The sequence below is a fragment of the Oenanthe melanoleuca genome, chromosome 3 (assembly GCF_029582105.1).
Source record: "Oenanthe melanoleuca isolate GR-GAL-2019-014 chromosome 3, OMel1.0, whole genome shotgun sequence".
Classification (NCBI taxonomy): domain Eukaryota; kingdom Metazoa; phylum Chordata; class Aves; order Passeriformes; family Muscicapidae; genus Oenanthe; species Oenanthe melanoleuca.
The window spans coordinates 80262989-80290628 of record NC_079336.1 but is presented as its reverse complement, the minus strand read 5'-3'; the positions used below and the strand labels follow the sequence as shown (position 1 = coordinate 80290628).

The 27640-nt window shown below is 34.5% G+C and overlaps 1 protein-coding gene across 1 annotated transcript in view; it reads right to left on the bottom strand.

The window, feature by feature from the left end:
• The window catches only part of DNAH8 (dynein axonemal heavy chain 8), a 110213-nt gene that overhangs the window by 49898 nt on the left and 32675 nt on the right, over positions 1 to 27640 (bottom strand). Inside the window, 25 exon segments of the mRNA XM_056486975.1 lie at positions 9 to 149; positions 233 to 474; positions 1789 to 2035; positions 2888 to 3049; positions 3713 to 3847; positions 4622 to 4729; positions 4831 to 4917; positions 5756 to 5943; positions 7622 to 7800; positions 9453 to 9625; positions 10567 to 10791; positions 12621 to 12782; positions 13035 to 13139; positions 13693 to 13795; positions 13940 to 14103; positions 14196 to 14349; positions 14684 to 14883; positions 15842 to 16082; positions 17263 to 17400; positions 18220 to 18320; positions 19238 to 19300; positions 19890 to 20003; positions 20961 to 21065; positions 23074 to 23309; positions 26259 to 26385. Coding sequence (XP_056342950.1) covers positions 9 to 149; positions 233 to 474; positions 1789 to 2035; positions 2888 to 3049; positions 3713 to 3847; positions 4622 to 4729; positions 4831 to 4917; positions 5756 to 5943; positions 7622 to 7800; positions 9453 to 9625; positions 10567 to 10791; positions 12621 to 12782; positions 13035 to 13139; positions 13693 to 13795; positions 13940 to 14103; positions 14196 to 14349; positions 14684 to 14883; positions 15842 to 16082; positions 17263 to 17400; positions 18220 to 18320; positions 19238 to 19300; positions 19890 to 20003; positions 20961 to 21065; positions 23074 to 23309; positions 26259 to 26385 — 3900 coding nt within the window.

Here is a 27640-nt window from a genome sequence, read left to right as displayed (position 1 = left end):
TGTTTTACCTGCATAATGTAGTTACATTCCAGAAGCTCCATTTTAGGGTTAAGATTTAGCTTCATATATGTATATGCTGGTTCAAAGATTCTGTCATACAAACTTTGCAAGAGTTCAGCTTCTTGAGCAGTACGTTTTTTCAGCCATGCCTGAAAAAGAACATCCACAATAATGTTTTGCATAGAATGTATAGCAAGGTCTAATAAGGAGCAGCCAGCAATAATTATCTTACCTGCAATATTGGTCTCCAGCTGAGGACAGAAGAGCTGATGAAGACCATACCCATTCGAGAAACTGTTGCTGGAGAGGCATTCTCGATGTTGTGGACCTCAAATAACAGTTTACAAGAAGGAGACATTGGGATTCGATCTCCATTTGCAAGAGTGAGGGTTTTGTTATCATCCAAAACTGAATTTAAATTCTCAATCCAGATTGCGTCTACAGGACCATCTAAAACCAGAAACACATTTTCACCTGGAAAAATAATCAAAAGAGAGATAGTTCATATCACATTCCTGAAAAAACAAGAAAATATATGTACAAAAGATGGTTTAGAACTTAAAAATCATAAAAAAATTTATTTTATTTATTGTCATTTTGGCCATCTACATGGATGCTCATTACTGAATAAATTGCATACTTAGTTAAGGAAATATTTTTGAAACAACTGGTAGTAAATGAGGGCACAAATATACCCTTATTGTGTTAAATATTTGTTACCTTGGCTAGCTACCAGATAGAAACTGCGCTACTCTCTCTCCCTAGCCTCCCTCAACAGGACAGAGGGAGAATACAATGAAAAATGTTTGTGGGTTGAGATAAAGACCAGGTGATCACTTGACAGCTTTCATTAGGCAAAACAGATTCCACTTGGAAAACATTATTTTATTGCGAATTGACATAGATATGGATGATGAGAAGCAAAGACAAACACCTAGAACACCTTTACCCCACTCCATTTTCTTTGTCCAGATTCAACCTCCTTCTTCACAACCTAATCTAACTCTTCCTCCTTCCTCCTCCTGCCCCAACCCTACCCCAGCAGCACAGGGAGGTTGGGAGATTGTTGCTAAAATAAGGGTTCTTTGAGCAGCTAAGAGACATTGAATGTTCACAGGTCCTTCTCAAGTTAATGAAATACATGCTTACTCCTCTCTTCTTAAAATCTGGTTATTTTTCTTATACTTTGAAATATAAACATAGATGTAAATACGTAAGTTTTGGCAATTAAATTTTGGAATTCTAGCTTCACTTGAATACAGAAATTTTCTAATAGAGAATACTTATGCATTTCCAATGTAAGAAATTCAACTGTCTTTTAAAATTAACATCCTTCTAGGAAGGTTCCCTAGAAGAATTCCCTTTCTTCAATATATTTATTTGTTCAGATACAAGTGAAACACTGTGAAAAGAAATTTCACTATGCCAATCCTAAAATATTAAAATATAAATATGGACAATCAATGTATGCAAAACCATGAGAATAACATTATTGTAAAGATAGTGCCATTAGAAAAAGTTAGTCTAACCTATAATTTGTCAGCTTCCAAGTAACACATCTACACTGTAGAACTGAAGTGGCAAGAAAACAATTATTTTTTAAAATTAAATATACTACTTAAATAATAAATCTTTATACTGGTTTCCTTTCTTAAGGGATGTAATCCCATCTCATATGTTCTCTATATTTTTCCTCAAGAGAAGCATTTGTGAATTTGTGAATATCCTTTTTTCAATAAATCATTCCAGATACATTATTATGACACCAACTGAAAAGTATTTACGTACCCTTTTTGGTTTTCAGTGTTTTCCTCCACAGAGTAGAAAAGATTCCATCTGTCCAGTCATTGGTTGCAGCATCTAGTTTTCCAAACATCTGAGGAGCAGTAATAGCCTTGGGGTTCATGCGCATTTCCCTATGGGGTTGGCCACATTCTGTCAGAGCTTTCATCAATACAGTTATGACCATCGTTTTCCCAGATCCACTAGGTCCGAGTGTCATCAGCCCATGGCGCACTAGGTTAGTCTCATACAACTATGAACAGAATCAAAAGAAAATATTTCAATTTAAAAATCAAAATAAAAGTAAATACATGCTTTAGAAAGATTTTTGCTTGCACTTAGTAGTAATTAAGATGTATTAGACTTACAATTTATGTGCTCAGGACTGAACTTAGCATGCACCTGCTGAATTTCAGTGTTTTGTGGAAGAGTACATATCTTCAGTTCCTAATCTTTTTAGAACTAAGCAAGTTTACTATAAATGGTTCACAGAACTAAATCTTGCCTAAACTTTTTAAAGCAATTGAAAATAGTTTTACAAGATTTGAAAGGGGGTTTTCTGTATTATTCAAAAGGAAAAATTAACAGTAGCAAAACATTAATGCTACAGAAGTATAATTAATTGCAACAGTGCTGAAATACCTGAGTATATGAAACAACATAGGAGCTGCACTTTCCCCAGAACTGTGTATGGGTTTAGTTTCAGGAGAGTTCATACTGAATTTTCTATTTGTCTTTTAATATTAGGTTTATTTATTAATATTAGCATTAGTTTGCTGTGGAAGTGTCAGTCTGCCTATACAGGTATGGATGAACTGAATGGCACAAAACAGTGGTAATCCTCCTGGGTGCCAAAATCTTGTAAGATGAAGCATATACAGCTCTTCCTTTGCAAGCTGGACAAAGGCTTGTATCAGTCCAGGATGAAAATCTACAGGTACCACAGAGCAAGTCCCTTGCATTGGTCTTCCTTAGTATGGTGCACACACAACCTTCAGCTTCCCATATTCTATGTGCAGGTTCTTGGATAACACAGTGATCTAGCCACTAACATACAGTTCTGGCTCCTGATTGTGAAGAACATTTTAGAAAAACAAAGTTTTACCTGAACAAGCTTAAGATTCCATGGTGGATGGTTAACCAATCCTGCCTCTTCAACCTGATGAGCTACTGCAGCCTGGAGCACTTCATAGGTACTGCTGTCCAGCTGCAGCCCCGGGAAGAGATCATTGATAAGACTGAGAAACAAGGGCTCATCTTCATCTATCTGAAACAGAAAATGTTAATTAACGTTATTTGTAAATGTTAATTAAATGTTTAAGGGATGGCTATCCAAAGAGCATTTCCAAATCAAAATTAGCCTCTGTTTTAAAAGAATAAGCAGTAATAACATACTTTCTAGTTACATACATCTAGCTACAGATGCTTACAGACAGCTTACAGGAGAGCTTGCCACAAAAAAGCATTTTGAAAATGTCACCCACAAGCCATGCAAAGGAGAAATTCAGAATTGAAAGAAATTTTCCACTGAGTAGACACTGGAGTCTATTAATAAAATTGATTTGCAAACCACTAGCAGGATATATTGGAAAGAACATCCTATCTGGAAAGAAATCTTTAAAAGTCTGTTTTAGTGGACACTCATTATTCATTTTACTTATGGTACAGTGGTCAGTCTGTGTATAAGTCAGGACCCTGAAAGTCACATGCAGAGGGTAAGCAACAATTAATGTATTTGAACCTTTGCATGATGAACACTCTTTACATGTCTAATAAATTCTCTATGCTGTTTAATGATAACATGAAGGTTGTCATGTTTCAGTTTTTAAAGAAAAGAATGTTTGAGATTTTTCTGATCTCATACAAAGCTCATTAAATATCTTTTAGGATTGCTTCTACAGGGTGCTAAAATATTAGAATAGATTCTTACCAGCTTAGAAAGATTCATATCTCTTAACCCTCTCATGACAATACTTAATTCGCCTTCAGTTGGTCTGGCTCTCTTTTGAGCTCCAAGAGTCCTCAGTACTGAAAGGATATTCCTCAGACCAAAGTCATAATGGACCTAGAAAGTGGAACAAGGTTTACACATCAGTAACTAGTGCTCTACCTTTATTTCATCAATATATCAAGATTTACTTGCATATTGTATAGTACAGTTGTCCTGCCTGGAAAACATAGCTAAAATAGGAATTGTTGCTGCTGTTTAGGAATTATTCTGTTCAAATAAATGCAGGCTAATAAAATTGTTTTCAGGAAGATGTGTGTGTGCTACAAGCTTTTTCTTTCCTAATTTAAATTTAATTGATTTCACCATTTATCATGCCATATAGAAAAAAAAAATTATAGCTCTGAATAGCAGGGTTCTAAAAAACTAATAGTTCCATTCTAGACCACGTCTTTTCAACTAAGAAATCTTAAAGCACAGACTTCAGATCAAGGCAGTGCTATGGGAACATGAACAATTTAAAGCAAACTAGATGTTTCTCCTGTAGTTTCCAGTTTCCAATTTCCAACTACTTACTCTAGCTCTAGATAATTCTTACAGAAAAATTATATGACTGGGATAATTTTTTCTGGCTGATATGTTTAGCCAGAGAACCTCATGCAACTAACTAAAATGCATCATTTTTTAAAAAAAGGATTCATATACAACTACATATTCATGAATTAATGTAGACATTTATTCAGAATTTTTATAAAGGTATTTTTTTAAATTACATTTAAAGTACTTCAGTATTTTGTAAAAGGCATGGAAGTGATGTTTCAGAAACAATCTGCATAACCCAAAAAGTAGGAGGTTTTACTACGTGCATACAAAGGGAATACATAACATTACCTGCTTAGTCAGCTGCTCCTCACAAAGTTTATAAAGAACAAAGAATTTCTTAGCCAAGACCACGTTATCTATAAATCCATAACTTGCAAGTTTAACCCTTATAATTATCTGAAATACAAATATTCGTAGAGATTCTATTAGTTTCTCCTTAAGACAGGCAAGCAAATTAAAATCCATTTTTTTCCTTTCAGTTCAGCCAAGAATTATACCTGTCTATCTGGAACCATCATTGCAACAGTTCTAAAGTTAATTTTGAGATTTTCTGGTAGTTCTTGACGTCCAGCATATCCAGGATTCTAAACAAGAAAATGTAATGCATCATTATTATTTGCAATAATCAAAATAGCCTCCATTTTATTGTTTAATAAAAAAATACATGTATGAATACTTAGACCTGTTTGGTTTTAGAATTTTTAGAATTACAATTATTGTAATTTTAATCTCCCATAAAGTAATCTTGGATTGCCATCTGCCTTGGCATTAGGAAACATACAATTTAAAATTTCCTGCCCATGAAATTACAGGACATAGTTCTATGAAGCCTCAAGAATCCCGTGGCAACAAGACATCATATTCTGAAAGTTAATATTACAGGAGATGAAAGAATTTTTACATATCCATGTAGGTATCCATTAGTCAAGACCTGTGTCCCAGAAAAACATTTCTTATGTCTCCTTCTTTAAGTGAGTGTTCTTTTTCTCCCCCCTCCCTACACCATCTTTCTCATTAATACTGTTAAAGTATTAACACTATTAAACTACTACTATGTTAATATTATTAAAACATTCATTAATTACTAATGCACTGTTATTATTAAAGATATGGTAGTAAAGCATATTAGTGTTTCAGTCCTCTCAGTGAGCACAGAGAATTCTGCAGGTTTGGTCAAACTCTTAGTCTGCATGGTGAATAATCTTACAGCAATGAAGGGACATAATTATGAACTCTTTCAATAATATTAAAGTTAAAATGAAGGCATGCCATTCACAAATAATCATATTACTTATGTATTGTGCACTATAATCTAATTCTACAGTGGCATTATTTTATTAATAAAACTAGTTATTTTCACCTTGTCACTTACCCTCTATGTAGTATAATTTGTCACTTCTTTGAAATTTTTACTACACTCACCATAGTTAGGAAAATTCCAAACTCTGGATTTAAATCTACACAGTCTCCATCAGAAAAAATGAACTGCTTTTTTTTCTCTTTTCTTGCAGTTAAAATAATATAGATTTGTTGTGCTGCTACTGACAAGACAGGCAACTCAATTCGATTGAATTCATCAAAACATCCCCAAGATCCAGACTGTGCAAGACCTAAAACAGCAAAAGGAAAAAAACAATTATCTCGTCCTCCATGCATATTTGAATAATTGCAAAAGCTGAACTAAATTACTTTTCTTGCATGTAATTAAATCATATTAGTTTTATTTATTGCCCTGTGGCCAAGGCCTACCTTCCTCCAATCCAACTGACTGTTTCCATATCTGTTTGAATTAATACTTGTTGGTTTATATTCAATGCTTAAAAGTGAATCAAAGTCTGCAAAAATATTTTGACAATTTTGGACATTTGGTAAATATTTTTCGTAGATCGTTCTGTGGATGTAGCCTTTTATTGTAGAGCACCATTCAATTATTTGCAAAAAGCTGTTCTGTTAGTTTAAAAATTACAAATAAGTGACTTACAGCTGCAAAACACTCATCCTAAATGTCCCCAAAAAAGTCAATGTTTTTATTTTACCATTTTAAGTCCACATTAAAAAAGTTCTCATGTAATAGTACAGGATATTAATAACATTCAAAGTGTGGATATGTCTGTGAAAGAAAGAGAGAAACCCAGAGAAAGAAAAATAAATTAAAAGAGAAATCTATAAGTACTATATTAATAACAATAATATGTTTTGCATAGGATTATTTTCACAGTTGCCTAATTTCTGTTTGGAAAAGTAACACGTATATAGCAGCACCTATGAGAATAGCTTTTCCTTTCACAATGTTTTATAAGAAAGTTTCTAACAGCATTTTTTCCTAAATATTAAATGATATTAAATGATATTAAATGATATTAAAGTACCAGCAAGCCATGTTTTTCTTTCATGTATACAGAAAGCTTGCTATTTAATTTTGAATAATTTATGTAAGTAATTCAGGGTTTATTTGTGTTGTGCAGTTAAGGTTAAATCACTTTAAAGACATTCTGTCATAAATTTTGTCACTCAAAGATTTTCTAAAATTGTAATTAATGACTTTTAAATGGGCAACGTGTTTATAAACCCACAGCTTTATCCACTTTTACTTCCAATACATGGAATACCATTACTCTGAAAAATGAGCTGACAGAAACCTCATGAAGTTCAAGTCATTACTTGGACCAGAATAACCCCATACAGCAGTACAAGCTCTGTGCTGGCTGGGTTGCAAAGCAGATTTGCAGAAAATGACCAGCTGCTCCATTTACCAACTAATTAAGCGTGAATCAGAACTCTGCCCTTGTAGCAAGGGAAGCCAGCTGCATGCTGGGCAGGAGCCTGCAGGGTGAGGAGTACCCCTGTTCACCTGCACTCTGCTCTTGGGAGAGGGCAGCTGGAGCACCACGCTCACTGGGGGCTCCCAGCAGGGCAGAGACATGGATGTATTTGCATGAGTGCACCAAGTGGCTGCTGAGATGGTCAGTGGCCGGAGGGAGGGCAGGACACAGCGGGAGAGGCTGAGAGAACAGCATTTGTTGAGCCTGAAGAGACGACAAAGGGAAAAGGCTATTGGGAGGCACTGAGAAATTGAGTCAGCCTTGTTTCAGAGGGGCAGAGGAAGAAGAGAAGACAATGGACACGTGTTTCAATGTGGAAGATTCCAAGCCAGAGGAGGTATAAAAAATCTGATAATGAGAACGATCAAAACATGAGCGGAGGTGTTGCAGAACATCCACCCCTGGAGACAGTAAAAACCCAACACAAATAAGAAAATCTCTTCTATCCTACAGGAAGAAATCTTACCTTTGAAAATCCTGCCCAAACCTCTGAAGTCCATTTGATCAGAGCAGTTAAAGACTACTACGTATTTTCCCAGAGCTTTTCCCATGTCTTTTGTTGTTTCTGTTTTACCAGTTCCAGCTGGTCCTGCTGGAGCTCCTCCCATGTTCATTCCCAAAGCTTGTGCTAAAGTTATATAGCACCTACAAATATTAATTGAAATTTACTTTATTAAATTATATTAAAGATAGAAATGCTTATATATAAAATACAGATCAAGTCATGCAATAGATTCTACATCCCTTATGTCAAAATGCTAATTCCATGGATTTCAGTGCAAGAAATTCAGAGAGATAAAAAGCACAAAATATAACATTTAAATGCTATTTATAAAAGAAAAAAAAACCTAGCAAATCAAACAAACAACAAAAAAAACAAATCCTGGTGTTAAGCTAAAACTCAATGTACATCCCATAAAGGCATTTCTTATTAACTTTTCTGGCAGCTGTAAAGGGCACATTTTGCTGTTGAATTCTGTTATATCATCATATTTTGCAGTATCCTACCCTGTATACATTTAATTATGTTACCTTTGACTAAATATATGGATGACCCCTTCCCCCATTATGGAGGAAATAGCTACAATTCCAGGAAAAAAAGAACCCTAAGCTTGTCTCCCTTTTTTTTTTTTTTTTTTTTTTTTTTTTCCTTTAAGTCTTAAAAGGTCTAGACTGCAGTTTTACTTATATGTGAGCCCTAGTTATGATTTTCACTCATGGCAAGGCATGGATGAATAATGCTAAAGGAATTAATCAATGGGCTATCTTCACTGTCAAATCAACAGTTTGGAAACATTCAAACTGAAACATTTCTAGTTTTAATCCATAATAGAACAGAGTTTTATAACTAACTGGTTCCTCAATTTAGTTTGAATCACTGTAATTTATTACGCCCAGCTTGCACTGCAGGAACTTTTCTGCTTTCTCTACAAAAAGAAACTCTGAAGTGACAGGAAGACTTTCTCTTGCAGTTCTACTTCAATCAATTTTAGAGTTTAACAATTTGACACCAAAAATACTCAGTTGCTGAGGGCAATATAGCTCACTGCGAAAATCTACTGAACTTTCCATAATGTCACAATAGCAGCTCTACCTCTTCTGGAGAAATCAAGGTATTTCAAAAGTCATAGAAGCACATACAGCACATAGATATCAAAGTAAATGGTTGTAGGTTGGAAGTTATTTTTCTTGAGGGGATCTTTTTTGCAAGTAAAGTATCTGATGGTCATCTATTTGGTTAAAAGTGACATCTCAAGAAAGGACTGAATAGAGAAAGAATTTGGATAAGGAAGGAAGCAAAGAAATTCCCAAGAGGAAAAAAAATAATTAAAATTAAAAAAATAAATACAGTTCTTTATTAAGCCACATTTGAAACAAAATGGCCACTTACTTGCCTGGCTACAGAAGAAGGAAGGTGAGTGCTTCCAGCTTTTTCTTAGACTTTCAAAGAAACTACAGAAACTTAAGAGAATCTCATTCCAAAATTTGAAATATTTGATCTAGTCTTATCTTCAGTATATTGCTAAACTGTATGTTACTATATAGCCTTAAGCCAATGAATTTCTATTATTAAATGTTCTTTTTAAGACTGGGCAGTGATAAAGGAAAAAGCGTGCAGATTAGTGAGACTCTATTTTACCTTTTTAAAAAGAGTATATTAAGCAAATGTATGAGAGTGTTTCATGAATGATCTTGCCCACACAGGACTTAACTCAGATTGGATCTCTTTAAAGATAAATGTTAAACAAACACTATAGATATGAAAAGTACTCCTTATCTATAATTGCTTTTCTAACCTGTCTGTAAGAGGTGTTATAACCAGACGATCAGTGCAACCCAGAAATTCATTTTGGTAAATAAAATCAACATCTGTAATTGCTACAATGGTGTGATCATAATCCTCTTTATAGTAGAATCTAGATTGCTTTAACCACTCAAAATCCGTCGGTGATTTGATGTTCATTTTTACCTTAAAAGAAAGTAAAAGTAAGTGTTATAACCCAGCATCTACACTTGCTGCCATTACTAACTCTGATAAAGTGCTTATTTGTATGTGAATAATGACTGATTACTCAGATTAAAGTTCCTGTGTAAGTAAATTTAAATACAATAAGCATCACGTAACACGTTCAGCTAAACTGATATTAAAAAATGTCCTGATCGCTTAACACAACCATCCCAACATCTGTGTTATCAAATAAACCCTAAACTGCTTTGGTAGGGCAGTCCACTTTCCAAGTGAGAAGTGCAAATAGCACACTGCTTAATCCACCAAACACATTGCAACAAAGGGCGTGGTGAGGAAAGGATGTGACTGAGGCAGAGAAGCAAATTCTGTATAACCTAAAAAGCCTCTGGAAATGTGTGAGGGACAGTGTTGAAGGATGTAATTCCCAAAGAATAAATGAATGGTAAGAATTTAGCACAGCCTCAAAAGTTCAAGTGTAGGATTACAACTATCTGCTGATCCTAGTAGGTTTTTTGTTTGTTTTCTATGTAGTCTCCTTAGGAACGTGCAGCCATGTGCCAGCTGAGATTCTGTAAAGTCATGAGGAAATGATGCTGCAGTTACAACACCCTCAGTGGTCTCAGCTTCTTAAGTTGTGTGAGTAAGAGTAGTACAACTGTTTTTCAAAGGAAGGAAATACTTTGTTTTGTCTACCAAAAAAAACTCTATAGGAAGACATGGAAAATTTAAAAATTCTAAGAAATGTGTAAACATTTGGCAAAAACATTTAGTTGACAGAACTAATTAATGTTATACTAGTTTAAGCAAAATTGTATTATTTTTACTGTGGTAAAAATCTTTCCCATATATGCATACACATGGAAGTGTAGCTACCACATATAAGAAAGAGTATTATGATAAAAAATGCATTTAGTTGTCAGAAATAAAAATCTATACTTTACCAAATCATCAAAAATATCACGCTGATGCACATGAATGGTAATAAGTGTTTCAAATTTCACTCTCTCAAACTTGGAAAGATCTAGTGTGGTCTGGCCAATCAGTGTATTCAGAATATCCAGAAATTTAGCATTGGTTGTATCCATAATTTTTTTGTCTTCCTTAGCATTGCGTAGAGCTTCTTCTCCATCACGTGTCCACAATATTTGAACTCCCAGTAATCCAACCTAAAAATGTAATATATGAAAAATATAAAAACTAATCATTTGTTGAACACTAGCTGTGTTACAGAAGGCTTAATTATAATAGGAACAATAAATTATGGTGTAGACAGTTCCAAAATATCATTATATCCATCATGAATGTATCTCACCAGGACACCACGCCTGAATTAATTTGCTCTGCTGCACAACCTGCTGAGAAAGCATTTAAAAATTTTACAAAACTTTGGCACATGGTGAGATAAGGACTAAGGACTTAAACTAAGGACTGCTGTCTGTTTCCCTTCGAATCCTTTGGAGGACTCCAGTAATATAAACCTAAACTGGCTCTGAGGGAGAAGACCTTCTGAAAATTTTCCACTGCCAATTTGTAACTAATTAAAGAACATTAAATTGCTGCGAATTTTCACTGACCATGGGATGGTTTGCCTTCTAACATTCTGTCATGCCTGGAGTACAGCCTAGAGCACACTGAACTACAAGTTATCTTGCTTCCAAATAAATCTAGAGAGTCATAGGATGTTGCACATAAATTACTGTCTCAGATTGGTTTTGATTTAAAATACCCACAATAAAAAATGACAGACAAGCAATGTATTCCTTTATTACCTTTATTACCCACATTTCTATACTCACAAAGCACCAAACCATAAAAATTTTACTCAACATCTCCTTCTACTTTTCTGCCTCCCTATGCCTGTAGTGAGCTCATGGTTAGAGTTTGTGTATTAGAAGATACCCTGATGACTTTAAATGGTGAGCTACCATAGGTAGAAGTCTAAAAAAATAATTTTAGAATGACCAATTAGTCAAAGGAACACAAAAAAATAAATTAAATAAGGTAAATATTTGGTTGTGACTATTTCATGCTATCTATAACAGCAGCTTCTGAGCCAGGCAAAAGGCAGTTTGAAGAAAACATTTCATTGTCAATTTGTTATTTTGCCCAATTTCTTATCTCTTCTTCTACATAGCTTTTCTTTGTAAAAATTTCTTGACCAAACCTTTTCAACACAAACAATTTTTTGAACATAAGAACTTAGCACGATATGAGAAAAGATCTTTGCAGATGGTAGAAAAGCCACATCAAAATGTCTGACATGAAACAAGACAGTGTTTATTTGTTTAAGGTAGTGAAAGTTTTCAAGTAAGCACTGCTGAGACAACACCCAATGACACCATAAATACAGCTTTAGGATAATTCCATTAAATATTTAAATGTATTGACTTTTTAAAAAAAATAACATACTGGGCAGTTTTAATACCTGCAGAATTTTTATTAAAAATTACACCCAGCACTGTACCAGTCAGCAAATTACAGATTCATAATTCATACAGGATGGGAAACAGTTCATTAATTTTTAATGAAATTTATCAATTATCATTAAGATGGAAGAGTTTCTAGAATCATTCAACATGGCCTTGTACTAGGACTGCATTATCATCATAGTGACAAATATATGAACTACAAGGCAAATCTTTTAAATTATGAAATAAAGAATCATAATCATAGCTCTTGCAATCTTAAATTATGAGAGAAATGTGCAATTTTATTTGCAGCTGAAAAGGATTCAAAATCCATTGCAGAAAATATTAGCTCTACTTTATATTTTCCAAGAAAACTAAAAAATAAATTTAAAGCAGATGGCAAGAAAAATATTGTGCTATATACTGGGTATCAAAATCAAAGTGATTTGGGATTACCTTCTACTGCCCAGATCTTTCCCCTTGTTTCTTCTATGAAAACTTCCTCACACAGGCAATCCCACATGCTCTTTACCTGGCCCCAGATACAACCCAGACTGCACAAACACATCCACATTTCCTATTCTTACCTGGGCTGGGAATTGATTAAGAAAATTCAGCAACTGATATCCTGGGTCACTAATTTGGTAAAATGCTGCCCTAATTATGCCATGCAATGACCTCTGCTGCATTTGCAATAAAATCTTCAACCAAAGTTCTACTGGTCCTTTTGCTAGCACTGGAGTGTCCAACTGTAAAATTAATGAAAGTAAATGTATAAAATAGAACATATTTACCAACCTTCTGTTCAAGAATATGAGTTACTACATAGTTACTAAATTTCTATTCATGACAGCTACAGATTTTACTTCAATTAATATTCAACAACAATCCTTGAAATATTTATTTGTATTAACAATAATTCACCTTAATACACCTTATATCTTCAATAATAAAATTATTTATCAATTAACATTTCTAGAAAAAAAAAATCAGATAATTACTGTAATTTTTTCTCCTTCTCTTGATATGACTGCCAGTATGCGATCATAATCCTTTGTATGAAACTCTACTTCATTTATGTTGTCAGATATGGAAGTCAGATGTGGCTGTAAGGATAATTCAAAAGTTATTCAATGTAAATATTCAGTAATAGCAAACAGAAAAAAATCTTAAATAAAGTTACCCTGCAAAATTCATCTGAACCTACAGATGAATTTCTGGCCATCTGTAGGAAACAATTACAGAAATAGCTGTGTAGAATTTTATCTCTGTCTACTGTATTTTTACAGTTTCCAGAGATGATCTAGCAGAGATCAGCTGGCTTATCTCAATCAACCCTCAGTAACAATCCAGACTAGCTGGAAGAATTTTGCAATATGCAAAGCAGGAAAGCCTCACAGGGTCCTTTTATTAGTTTTGTTGGGAAAGAAACCACCAGCAAATCACTTGATCAAACCATGTTCTAGTGCTCTGAATTATGAAGTTGGTTTTGAATTACAGGTATCCATTTCACATTTTGTTAAATAATGGAGAGCAAGAAACAAAATTCTTTTTCCAGCAAACTTTATAAAAAGAAAATGTTTGCATCTCATTTTATTAAATGCTCCTCTGTATGCTAATTTTTTTATATAAGTAGAAAAAAAATCATAAAGTTCATACCTGGATTGTATGAGAATCACTTGCTTGTCCAAGAATTTCAACAAGTGCAGGATCAGAGATAAAAAAGAATCTTGGAAACAGAAGTCTTTTCTTCTCTAAATATCTTTAAAATTAAACAAGATTTTTATTAAACTATTTCAGATTGTAATTTTTTCTATATAGGGGTTTAAGTAAGTCTGAAATACAATTAATGATTCATACAAACTATTTACATATAGCAAAGCAGTAAAAATAAAACAATTCATACCCTGTAAGTGATTTCTGACATACTTCCAGCTGCTCATGTAGGTAAGGGAGAAGTTGCTCCATAGTATCATCTCCAACACAGCAGGCAACTACATTTGGATTTTCATGAGCTCGTTGCATTATTTTCACCCAGGATTTGTCGATATTCTGAAAACGCTTTGCTTCCTATATATAGGAACACCAAAGCATAATCTGTTGAAAATTATTGCACAGAAAACTTTCAGTATACAATATTAGGCAAATATTTTAAAGTTTACCTGGGGCAACTCTTTTGCAATATCTCCTGCTACAAAAACAGCTTCAAGATAAATCCAGAGGTTCTGCACAATCAGCCATTCTTCAATTATGCGTGAAGAGTTGCTTAGTTTAGAAACCCAGCTCTGAATTTGCTTTTTAAATGCCATATTGTATCTAAAAGTGGAGAGGAGTGCAAACTATTTAATTTGGCTCTGGTGAAAAATCCCCTAAACCCAGAACAAACTAACTCGCATTTCACTTAGAACAAGAACAACATTATGGAAAGTTTTTAGCATGTTGGTTACATTCAAGTATATTGAGACAAAAGTTGTCTCAATTGAATGTGCATGGAAGTCTTTCTCATACAGATGCTTTTAATTAGGCCTTGTAATACTTTGTTTCATTAAAGAACATTTAATTCAAATTTACTGCTAATTTAGCTCAATAATAGTACTGCTATTATCACAGTGTATTTCTGAAAATGCCATACAAGAACAGTGCCAAGTACCTATTGGACAGTAGAGAATCCAGAACCATCAAACTGTCCTCCATCAATATCATAATTTCTGTTGATTCATTTCCCTTTAATAGTAATTCTCCTCTTGCTTTGAATTGTGCAAAGCTCAGACTTTGAGCTCCCCAGGTTTCAGCTACTTGAGACAGTTTGGCTTCTATATCCTTTTCCTTCATAGCAGATATGCATATATCCTGCAAAGAAAGAACCACTATTTAGACTCTCCAATCTTGTGAAATGAATTTCCTAATACTGCACATCCAGTCATAGAATATTTCAAGTGCAGATATCACACTACATATGCCACTCACTCGAATTACTTGTATGGATAACTGAAAAAAGCACTTTTGGAAATGGATGGATATATATTTTCTGTGGCTTCACATTTTTTTGTTTCTGTGTAAAAAAGATTTTTGGACCATTATTTCTACAAGGCTGAGGACAGATAGTGATTAGACCCATCACCAGATGAACTCTGACTCTTACCACGTTTCAGTTTATAGAATCACAGAATCTAAGAATAGTTGAAATTGTAAAGGTCAAGTCCAACATTCTATTTAAATCAGAGCTTAATTCAAAATTAAGCACCCTGGAAAGTTTCCATATAAATCAAGTAAAGATATAATCAGTTTTTGCATATGTATTTACCATATGAAACATGGAAACTCCACTGTTTTCACAAATTGTATGGGGTGGTTTTTTAAAATTGCGTGGTTCAAAAGAAGCCATAATAATCTAGAATAAATATTATTAAACATGAAGTCCTCATCTAAAATTTATGATTTACCTACAAAATTATAAAGCAACAGAGGTAAAAAATTAGATACTATGACCATTTAAAGTTTTGTTTAGGGATCTTTTTCCTGCTTAAAAAGAGCTAAGAAAATCATAAAAGAATAATGGCAGGAGGAATGTGAAGAAATTATCTAAAAATAAGGGTCCAGAGATTCCAGCTGCTCCCTCTGTATTTGCTCACATAGATAAGAGCTTCTAAATAAAACATGGATTGTTTTAAACCAATGTGGTCTGATTGAGATTTAAGGACTTTAATGAAGTAATTATTTTTAAAGAGAGTAACCATTTTATAAGAAATCATATTAGTTTTGCTGACAATATTAAATGAACAAGGAGGGGAAAACCATATGTACCTACCTCAATATCTTCTTTATTTGTAAGAATTGGTGCTTCCATGATGTGTCGAAGGGAAAAAGTCTCAGATTCTACGTCAAAGTGATGTCCTGTTGTTTCAGAAATACGATCCCAGTGTCTTTGCTTCATTGCTTTGTCAGACATCATTTCCAGCAAAGAACAGCACTCAATAAAATCCTCAATTCTTTTCTTGAGATCTGAAAATGCTTGCCAGTGGTGGAGGCCTTTAGGCAGTCTACGGCACCTGCAGCCAAATTAAAGTGATAGATTAGTAAAAGCCCCTTCTGTCCAAATTGAATTGTTTAAACAAGAGTGGATTGTATTATCGTCAACATTTTCTATGTCAGCTAGCCTACCTGTTTAGGAAAAACTAATACAAATGCCCAGCTTAAAATCATAATATTTAATAGTCTCAAACACTGATATTTTCCCTGAAAGAAAATAAAAAATACTGTTCTTTTCATTAAAACGCAGTTACCTCCTGCTTATTATCAGAAACTCTTTATTGGTAAGAAAAAAATGAAGAAAAAAAGATTAGTTAAATTAGTTAAATTTCACATATGAAATTTTTGTATAAATATAATATTTACTTCAATTTAATACACATGGCACTTATACAAATTCGGAGACAGACATGAAAATGAGATAAATATGACTGCCTCCTCCACTTTTGGTTAGTGGTTCTGAAACCATTCACTAATGAAAACTATATATTTCTAATGTTAAAGAAAGCCTGAGAACAGTTAAATAAATATTCACCTCTTTTAACACACTTTTTAAAGAGTCAATACACCAAGAACTGAGCAGGTGATCTACCACAGGAATGCTCTATTGCAAATAGTCAAGTATATCTTTATATAGGAAAAACAATAAATCCTTGTCTTTGCATCCTTTATCACTTATTTCTCTACATCCCACTGATATGATTTCATATTCCCAGTAATCAGGAACAACACAGCAGCATGTGTATGGCTCAGAGCTATGTCAGTGTTGGGTGGTTGTCAGTATGTTCGTGTTGATAAGCTCCCACTTGATGTCAAACTGGATGTTTAACACCTGCCTGCCTTTCTCTGAGGGAGGAAAAATTTTGTGCCTGTTATTCTTGTATGCAAAACTTAAAATCAATGGGATAATCACCCCAGTTGAAGAACTTCGCTTTTACAAATAAAATTTCAGTCCCCCTGACGTTGGTTTAGTTAATGAGATCGGCACTTCAGCTGATCGTGTGCCCTTCAGTTATCAAAGGTACAGGTGAAAGGCTGCTTAACTAGAAGTATGGTGTCATTTCATTCCTTCTTGAATAATCTTATTGCTTACAATAAACCTCATTCATGAAGGTTTTGATAAATAAATCAATGGCTTTGCTGAACTCACCTAAATCTTAATGCATTTACCATCTGTTACTATTCATACCTTAAACATACCTGTTTTGATACTCTGTAAGTTCAGTAGTGATTTTTTCAATATCTATCTCTGTCCAAAGTATGTCATAGTATCCATTGATAGTGTTTATTACAGTATCATATAATCCATACAATTTCTGAAGCAAGCTTAACTCCTTCCTGGGAAAAAGAAGCAATTACACCAATAATTTCAATCAGCTCTCTGGATATCTTACAGTATTTAAATACATGATATATGAAATAATAATACAAAAAAATAGAGGTTGACAATTAGATTACATTTCTTAATGTAGAAAAGAATATTTCATCAAAAAGAATCCACAAAAAACAGAGGAGATGGTTCTAAGGACCTGCCATCCACAGTAAATATGTTTGGAGGAAGTTTTGCTTTTGCCCAGCTCTCCAAAACCCCCATTAGTCCAAAAGAAACCTAAGAAACCTAAAACTCTGATCTAAAGCTAGACAGAAAGAGAGATGTCCTCCTCTGGTATGAATCATCATCAAACAGTTGAAAAGGCTGATGCAAAAAACTTTAGAATCTGATCATCATTTGTACAGCTGCTCAAAAAATTCAGACTTTCATAAAAGCTGTAGTTAAATTCTTCTTATATCATGATAGATTGACCTTTTCTTACATTTTTTTTCTTTCTACCATATCCTAATATATAAATACATTTTTTTATTTCTATTTATGTCTAGAACAGGGCATATTGCTCCTTCATATAGTATTTATACACAGTTAAATAATTTGGTATCATTCTGTTACAATAATAAATACTATTTTTTTAATCAAACAAATTCATTAGAACTCTTAAAATTTTATTTATTTATCCGCATATCTATCTATTTATTTCTTTATTTATTTTATTCAAGGCAATGGAAAACTTGTATATTGTAATATTTCTGCCTTTGGTGTAAGCCTAAGACTTTGTAATATACTTTCTAACATCCTTAAGGCAGCCATATTTCCACAATTACCTGACTCTATGCAAAATGTCATATTCTGTGACAGGCAATCCAAAGAGCCGTTCACCAGACGAGTACGTGATAAACTTTCTCCACAGGTCATCAAAGTTAGCCTGATTAAATTGTGTTCCATACAGACCAAACAAAAATATAAGTTGATAAGTTTTTACTTAAAATCATCTAAAGCATTAAACAGCTTCAAGCTTTTATTAAGTCTACGGGATGTATATGTAAAATATCTGAAAATATTTTTGATCTAAACAAACATATGGCTTGAAGAAAACTACCAGAGTAGTTTTTAGTAGTTTTAGTGCCAAATAGCACAATTGCTTCCAAAGAATAAGTGCTGTCCAAAGGACAGGAACACCACAGAAAAATGAAAAGAAGAATGATTTTCTCAACAAATATCCAAAGGTACAGAGCAAAATAAGAAACACAGATATCAGAATCATAACCAGAATCATTCAATTTTCAATACATATTAGATGCATTAGAAGGATTCTGTTAGTCACTCAGTGCTTTTTACAAACTCAGAATTTATTTTATACAATCTATACATTAGACTGACAAAAGTATTATTCATGTTACTATTACCTGCAGGAAAAAGTATTAAAACTAGAAAAAATACTTCACCTGGACATATGAATTAAGGTTCATAACAAATAAATAACAAGTTGAAAGACAATTATTTAATGAAAAATGTGATCTTTAAAAGATTAGAAGATTAGCTCATGACTGCTTTGTAACCTGGCTTCTTTTCAGCCATATCAAGGTGGCATAATTGACTCTTTCCTTTTCTACTGCTTTTATTACTTCAAATTGATAATGTCTGCTCACAAAATATGAAGAGTGAAGAAAGGTTACAGATCAATCAATCAATCCTTCCACCTTAAGGAAAACATTGCATGAGAGATACTACAGATAATGTAATATTACACAGAACATCCAAATTATAATTTGGTAAAATTTTTATGATAAGCAAGAGCAGATTTAATTAATTACTTGCAAATTCAACAATTTACTTTCTTACCTGAAAGATCTGCTGCCTCTTGCTGGCTTCCTGAGGTGGAATGTTTGGAACCATAGGCCCTTCCTTTCAAATAAGCAGTTAACAAAAATGGAATAGTAATTCTCAAAGTGACTGAAGGCCACTCTATATGTACAGATCATTACAGAGTTCATATTTTTGTTAGTCAAACTCCAATCCAGTTAGGTGGCTTGGTAATTCAACACTTGTAATGGTAAATTTACAGCAAATCTAAGAAGAGGTAACTTTTATGGAATTAAAATTCCCTTACCTTAATTAAACTTGATATGATTACACTCTAACTTTTCATACTTCCCTATCTTGCTGAAAATAACAAAACCTGGACAGTGGTTCTTTTTGATGTTGATGTGTGTGCAAAGATGCCACAACATGTACTACAGTTTCTAAATTAATCTGTAATTTATAATTAGAATTTCATTACAAGTTGCAATGCTTCTCTTCTTTCTTTATAGGGTTGTGTGCACTGCTATTTCCTCATACTGGAAAGTTTGACCTAGAGTGATGACTGCTTAGCAGCAGATGGCATCAAACATCAGTAGCTGATCAGAATAAAATTCTGGCACCCAACTCCTGCAAACCAAAAACATTGAAACACTGTGAACAAGTCTTCCCTGCCACTACTAAATTCATTTACCGTTTCATATGCTGTTTCAAAATTTGATACATCCTCTTGAAAAACTGCAACTGCTTCTAGCAATTCACTCTTAAATTTGGGCTGAACTTCAACCAACTCATCTTGAACTGCAATCTGACATGGAAAAGATTAAAATAAAAGTTATTTCTGTAAGAACCAGGAACAGATATTTGCGTTAGATATAAATCAAAATTATGAGAAAAACATCTCCAATTTTTGAACAAAAATTTATTATTTGAAGCTGAATACACTTTTCACTTTTCAACTTTTGAGAGGAAAAGGTGGGGGAAACCAAACCACCTCAACCAAAAAATGTAACAAAATCTCGCATTAGCCTGTAAAGGAATGCGTTTCATTAGAAGGGGGTGAACAAGATCCTTTTCTCTTTCTTTCCTCCCTCCAAAAAACCTCAAACCCCAAGCTAACAATCATCTTCCTCACAGAGGGCTCAACTTTCTCTTTAACAAATTTCTTTTTCTTTGATCAAAATTTGTTAAAGAGAAATAACCAAGGCCTGCACAAAATGTGAAAATACTCGAGTCCTTTCCTGAGCAACAATCTGTGGAACAAGATGTAACTTAATTGATTTAACAAAATATCTACATATTTCCATCTAACCATCTCCATTACATAAAATACTCAATAGACAAGGAGTTTTTGAGGGATATAAGGCTGTCCTAAATAACAAAGGTGAATGCACATCCACCACTTAGGGGCAAGGGCACTGGCTGAGTATGCATTTCTTAGAAAAATGTAACTTTAGGATAATAAACTCCCTGATCAGAGAAGAATGACACAAAAACTGGACACGAAAGAGAGCAGAAAGAGGATTTTCTTGCAGGTTTTAAACATACATCTAAAAGCTACAATAATATTTAAATACCAAAGTTATCAATAAAAATGAAATTAAATAATGAACAATCTAATAGAAGATACAGACATTACTGCACAACTGATGTCATGGGTCAGAAGTCAGAGAGGATGAGCAATTGGTCTCACACTTTCATTTATAACCTAAAGAAACTCACATGTTTTCCAAAAATGGAAAAAAACATAATTTTATATACTTACAGCTTGGGTTTTTAATTTACTAAAACCATATCTCATTGAATCAACACCATCTGATTCCTCTCTTGTAACTTCCACTTGAAATGCATTTAAAATGCTGTAAGCTTCCTAGATAAAAAAAAAAGAAAAAACAATTTAGGAATATATTATAAATTCATTTGAAGAAACATAGATCAGATTTGTAAAAAACATTTCAAAGAAAATATGTTCTTATATTTTAAGTATAAACTGGTTTGTTGGGTTTTTTTTAAAATAAGGATGAGGAATGAAGAACTAGGGAACAAGAGAAAAAGCTATTTCTTTATACAAATACCATAGATTTAATATCAGAAAATACAGAATTTTATCATCTCAATAGCATTTTATTCCAATTAGCTACATTCCACCTGAATGCAGATTTTGATAAATTTTCCCTAACTCTGAATAACTGTGCACACTAAATTACACATCTATAAATATTTTACCATATAATCTATAAAGCCTTTTTTGCTAAGTTTGCTTGTCAAATATATGCATATGTATCTGTAATGGAATGAACTTTTCTTATTGTTCATTCTCCTCTGCAATTTGTTTGTGAATCTTCTGCTCTATGATCCTCCTCCTACACACACTGTATTATTTAAAATTTAGTCAATTTCCATATTTTATTCATTATTTTCTGGACTCAGACCAGTATGTCCATGTCTGTCTTGTAATGGGAAGTCCAGCACTGGACACAGCACTCCAGATAAATCTCATATCCCTGAGCAGAGGGAATCATGTCCCTCAACCTGCTGGCAACACAACTTGTAAAAGGCTTCAAAAAAGAACTTCTGCAAAGCTGATTTGTACCCAGCCTGCACTGGTTTCTAGGGTTATTAATCTCCCAGAGAAAAAGGATATAGGGGTGACTTGTTAACATGAGTAACCCTACTGACATTGACAGAACTCATTATATTAACATAGAAATGAAGTAAATGTTCACAAGATAAGCGAAACATAAGTAGTTTGGGAATGATCAGTATCTTAAATATTCACCACAAAGTGGCAGAAGCACAATAATAATAAATAAAACTGTTAATACTTCATATTTTTAATACCTTTTATATTTTTACAAAGTTTGTATTGTTCCCTACACACGTAAAACCTAGCAAGTAGTGCTGAACTTAGTTCCTCCTCTTGCTTTATTTAACAGCTATGAGTATGATTATCATACCCTGAAGACAGACTAATAACATTTAGTAGGTGTGAATATTACTTTAAATGTTTAAATTATTGTTCAGATTCTATGTGGTGTATGGCTAAGACTTTCTAACGTTCTTGATACACACTTAAGAAGGCAGCTGTGTTTCCACAGATTACCTCTACATCATTTAATCACAGAACTCATTGTTTTCTTACAAACCACTGCATAAATTGCTAAGACAAAACCCACATTCTTACCATAAAACTAGCAGAAGAGACAACAATTACAGAAACTCTTTCAAGTGTCATAGATCAATCTTCAAAAAAGAAATTCTTACTATACAGTGAAAAATTTCTTCTTCAAAAGGTAGATGAAAATATAAAGCTAATTTTTTCTATTAAGCTGACTGTTTCAGAGAATTACAGAAAATACCAAGTACTTGTAATAAGCTTGTTTTAGCTTCTTTCAGCTACTTCCTTATACAAAAAACGAAAAGAATGTTGACAGTTTTTGACAGCACACCGTGGTGTGTGGTTCCATGAATATTCTCTGGCTAAGTTTTAAGGAGCTAGATAATCAAGATGTTTGTTTTAACACACAGAAAAAGTAAGAGGATTAAGGCTAATGAAAAGAAAAAGGGAGCATAGTGCTCCCTTGTCTTGTGTTCTCATCTTCTTATTTCTGCATGTTGCCTCCAAGATTGTTTCTATGTTATAATTTAAGAAATTTTTTCTGATTTGTATTAATACAGAATCTATCAAATTATCTGATTCATAATTTATAGTATAAAAAAACAAAAATAGTATTTTCCCCATCTTCAGCCTAGTTCCTTCAAGGCAGTGAACTTGTTAGAGTTCAAAGTTTATCTTATCCTGTGACACTTATTATACTTATTATTATTAATAATAACAATAATATTTTTCCAATATAACAAATGAGAAGTCATCTTACTTCAATAGGTCCCATAGATATATCTATGTCTGATCTCTTTTCCTGAATGGCAGCTAAAGCTTCCATTGCTAATCTGACATCATCTAAGTCAGTCAGAGGTCGAGCCAATCTGTTGAGGTATTCACTTATGAACGTCACCACGTCCAGCAATTTTGTTTTATATTCCTCATTTAAATAACGACAGAGGACCATCTTCCAGGAATTGGCTTCAATTTCTAAAGCTTTTTTCAGTGGTCCTGGGTTTAAAAAAACAACATAAAAAATTACTCAATTCATATATATTTATTTTTCTTTAAGAAGCCCACACCATCACATATGGTACTTTAACAGCAATTAGAAAACAGCAGACAAAAAATTCCATTACAGCATTTCCAAAGTTTCTATACTATGTCAACTATAATGAAATATATTTCTGTTGTTTTATTGTATATTATGGTACCTGTAAAACATATTGGTAAGCTTACCCAGTGGAGCACATAGAGAAGATGAATAAAGAACAAAATGCCTACTTATTAATGTGGATTTTCAGAGAATAACTTTGATACACATTAACCAAATGTATAAAAATCAGTGATATTTGCTTTATACTCATTGAGGAAATGGCATCTTGGGATTTCAAAACCAGGACTTTGAATAGCTAAAACTGTAAGGTGACATATGTTATATGCAGTTAATATGTAAACACAAACCAACACTAAAGAGACAGAAAAGTCAAGAATTCAAATTTATTCTCAGAATAAATTAGGATTTTATTGGGCAGTATTTAGTACTCTGGTAAAAGAAAGCAAAATATACTAACAGCATAAAACATTTCTGTCACAAATCAAATCTTGCAGCAGACACAGATTCTCCTTTAATTATGTGTCTGTTACATTAAAGAGATGATACCTGAAGACCAGGGGCAATTCAAGAAAATTACCATACCCTGCCAGAAGTTAAAATCTGTAAATCACAATAAATCAGTTCCCAAACCTAAACTGAGTTCAAGAAACTACCTGGTGTCCCAGAACATAAATGACATTTAATATCTTAGTTCTGTAACCTAGAGGACTTGGGTACCTTTGATACACTGGTCACAGGTGAGGGAGTACTGTGACCATCAATAAAATCCATATTCTTTTGGATATAGTCTTTCTTTATACTCTTGGTCACATAATAATAGGGTTTTTCAGAGTGGTCTCATTAAAAAGAAACTGCATGCAGGAATTGGATATGCAGTCAGCAGTCTGACATTTTTGCTTGTTCACTGAAAGATATAGGGTTAACACACCACAAAGATCCTGAAATGAACTCAAATGAACTCCAGATGAACTTCTCTGACGTGCAGGAAAGACAAATTTTACAGATTATTTCTTAATCTAATCAAACAAATCTGTCAGAAGAGGGTTGCTCATCAGAAACACATCCACACCAATATTTGCAATGGGACACATTTTTTACTTGTTGCTAGATACCAACCAGATAGTTGGTCCAGAGAGGATATGTTAGCCTTGTAATAACCTGTAAGATGAAAGGTATAAGTGCTATTGGAATCCTTAGCAAAATTAGCTGTGACACAAATGCCATAGAACAAACAACTTAATTCAGAACATAATTTTCTGAGAGCAAGAGATACTAATCATGGGAATGACTAAGTAGCCATGTCTCCTCCTGAGACAAATACTGAAAACAAAAAACACATTGATGCTGTTAAGTGTTAGTCTTTCACGAGTACCAAATGAGGTGCTTTATGCTTCCAATGCTCTTTATTATAATTGGCTAACCTGGTGCCAGACAGGAGCACCAAGGATGATCAAATCAGTCAAATATACACATTCATTAACTCTTTGGCAAACCTCCATAAAACAACTTCACAGTCGTGACAGAACTTAGTGTCCATAATTACAAGAAGAAGGCAAGGGGAATGAAGCATTTTTTAAGTCAGATTTCTTACAAGGGTCTGAATGAGTCCTGGCTGACAGTCAGTGAGGTCTCTTCAGTGATTTCTATTCATACTGAAATATGTCTAGATACACTTCAATATATATGTTCATATTTACAAGAATAGACCAGTCTCTCATAGTATCCTTGTGGACAAAGCACACAGCTGGATAAACACTTCATGTGATGGGTGAGCAGCTGGCTCGCAGGTTGGACACAAAGTGAGTGAGGTGACATCAGACTGGGGACTTGGTATTAGAGGGGTTCCAAAAGGCTCCATTTTAACAAGGCTCTTCAACACCTTCATAAACCACTTGGACATAGAACTGGAAGGAATACTAAGCAAGACTAGGTGGAGCTGTTGACTCCCTCGAAGTCAGAGAGGCCCTGCAGAGAGACCTCGACCAGTCAGAGCTGGGCAATCACCAACCATGTGCAGCTCAGCAAGGGAAAGTGCTGGATTCTGCACCTGGAATGGGCAGCCCTGGATGTAGGGACAGACTGGGGAATGAGATGCTGGAAAGCAGTGGCACAGGAAGGAGCCTGGGGCTCCTGGCTGATTGCAAGCTGAACACGAGTCAGCAGTGCCCTGGCAGCCAGGAGGGCCAAGCCTGTCCTGGGCTTCATCAGGCACAGCATCACTGGCCAGGCCAGGGCGGGGATTGTCCAGCTCTGCTCTGCACTGGGGCAGCCTCACCTTCAACATGGTGTGCAGTTTTGGATGCCACAATACAAGACAGAAATTAAGCAATTAGAGAACATCCAAAGGAGGGCAACCTAGGTGGTGAAGAGCCTTGAGGGGAAGCCATGTGAGGAGCAGCCAAGGTCACTTGGTTTGTTCAACCTGGAGAAGAGGAGAATGAGAGATCTCATTGCAGCTACACCTTCTTTGTGAGGAGAAGAGGAGGGGCAGGCACTGATCTCTGCTCTGGTGTGACAGTGACAGGACCTGAGGGAATGGCCTGAAGTTGTGTCAGGGGAGGTTTAGTTTGGATATTAGAAGAATGTTCTTCACCCAGAGAGTGGTTGGACACTGGAACATGCTCTCCAGGAAAATGGTGACAGCACCAGCCTGACAGAGTTCAGGAAGCGTTTGGACATTGCTCTCAGGCACATGATGTCACTCGGGGGGATGGTGCCATGCAGGGCCAGGAGCTGGACTCAGTGATCCTTGTGGGTCCCTTTCAACTATGCATCTTCTGTGATTCTGTGACTATTTTACTCATTATCTTACTGTACATACTAAGATAAGAAAAATCTCATACCTGTTTGCAATTCAATTGGACCAAGACGAATTGTGGGTTTTAAATTTTTCATCTCTTGCTCAAATGTATCGTAGTGAACAATTTTCTCTTTAATTTCAGACAGGGTGGGAGCAGTAGCAAAAAATTCCTGTGTGTGTTTGAAATGTCAATCAACAAATGTCCTTTTCCGTACTTTTGGTAAAACATGTTGTAACTGTTATTCAGTAATTACTGAAAATGTATACCATTATTGTACTTATCTTTAGCCTTCTAGCCTTTTAGCCTTGCTAGCATAGTAAAATGAATGTCTATAAATTTCTCTGTCACTAACATTCAACCTTGTTGGGAAATTCCAACCAAATTTAACAGAGAAACAGATAATGAAGAAATATTAAGGATCTACTTGTTTTGTGGAAACAGGTGATGAAACAGATCAAATACACTCCCACACTTATAGAAAGACTACCTCATAAACCAAATTATGTGTGAAAAAATCACAATAAAATAAATTTTCTAAGTAGGTCCCTGAGCAGAGGTCAAGGGTAGAAACATTTTGTGATTATGAAAAGCTGCATTTCAGAAACGTTATTTAAGACCTGTATCTACTCATCTGTCCAAGAGTACACAGGCAGGCAGTGGAAGAGTTAGCATAGTGGAAAAGGAAGAATGTAGAAATTAAATGTGTGTATAGCTGCCTTACTATTGAAGCTTTCACTGTAGCAGTGTCCTATTCCTCAGTAGTAACTGGATCAAGCTAGTAACATTAATTTGAATGGACTTAAAATTTTAATTAGAATAACAGCAAATTTTCAGCCCTGCTTATGAATTCGTGAGGTTTTTAACCCACATGAACTCATCCTGAATGCCACCATTTCATGGTTACTGCAGCACAAAACTGCCCTTGAGCTTCACCTTCCCCACTAGCTCCTCCTTGTTGGTGACAACCAGGTAGAGTATGCCACCTCTTTTCATTGGCTCTTCAATTACTTGGTCAAAGAAGTATCATCAAAACATTCCAGGAACCTTTGGATTGCTTATGCCCTGCTGTGTTGTTCCTCCAGCAGATATCACAGTGGTTGAAATCCCCATGAGGATCAGGGTTTGTGAATGTAAGGCTGCTCCTGCCTGCTTCTGTCTCCTACAGAAAGTCTCATCTGCTTGGATTTCCTGGTCAGGCAGCCTGCAGTTCATCCCCACTATAGTATCACCTGTCCCTGCCCTTCTTTTAAGCCTGACCTGGTATTCTCTGACTAGCCTTCCTAAGAAGCCTGTGTGCCTCCATTCCAGCACTCCGCTCCCAGGTGCCATCCCACCACATCCCTGTGATACCAGTAGCCTTGCAGGCAGGTGCATGTCTCTAACTCCTCTTGTTAATTCCCTGTGCTACGTGTGTTTGCACAAAG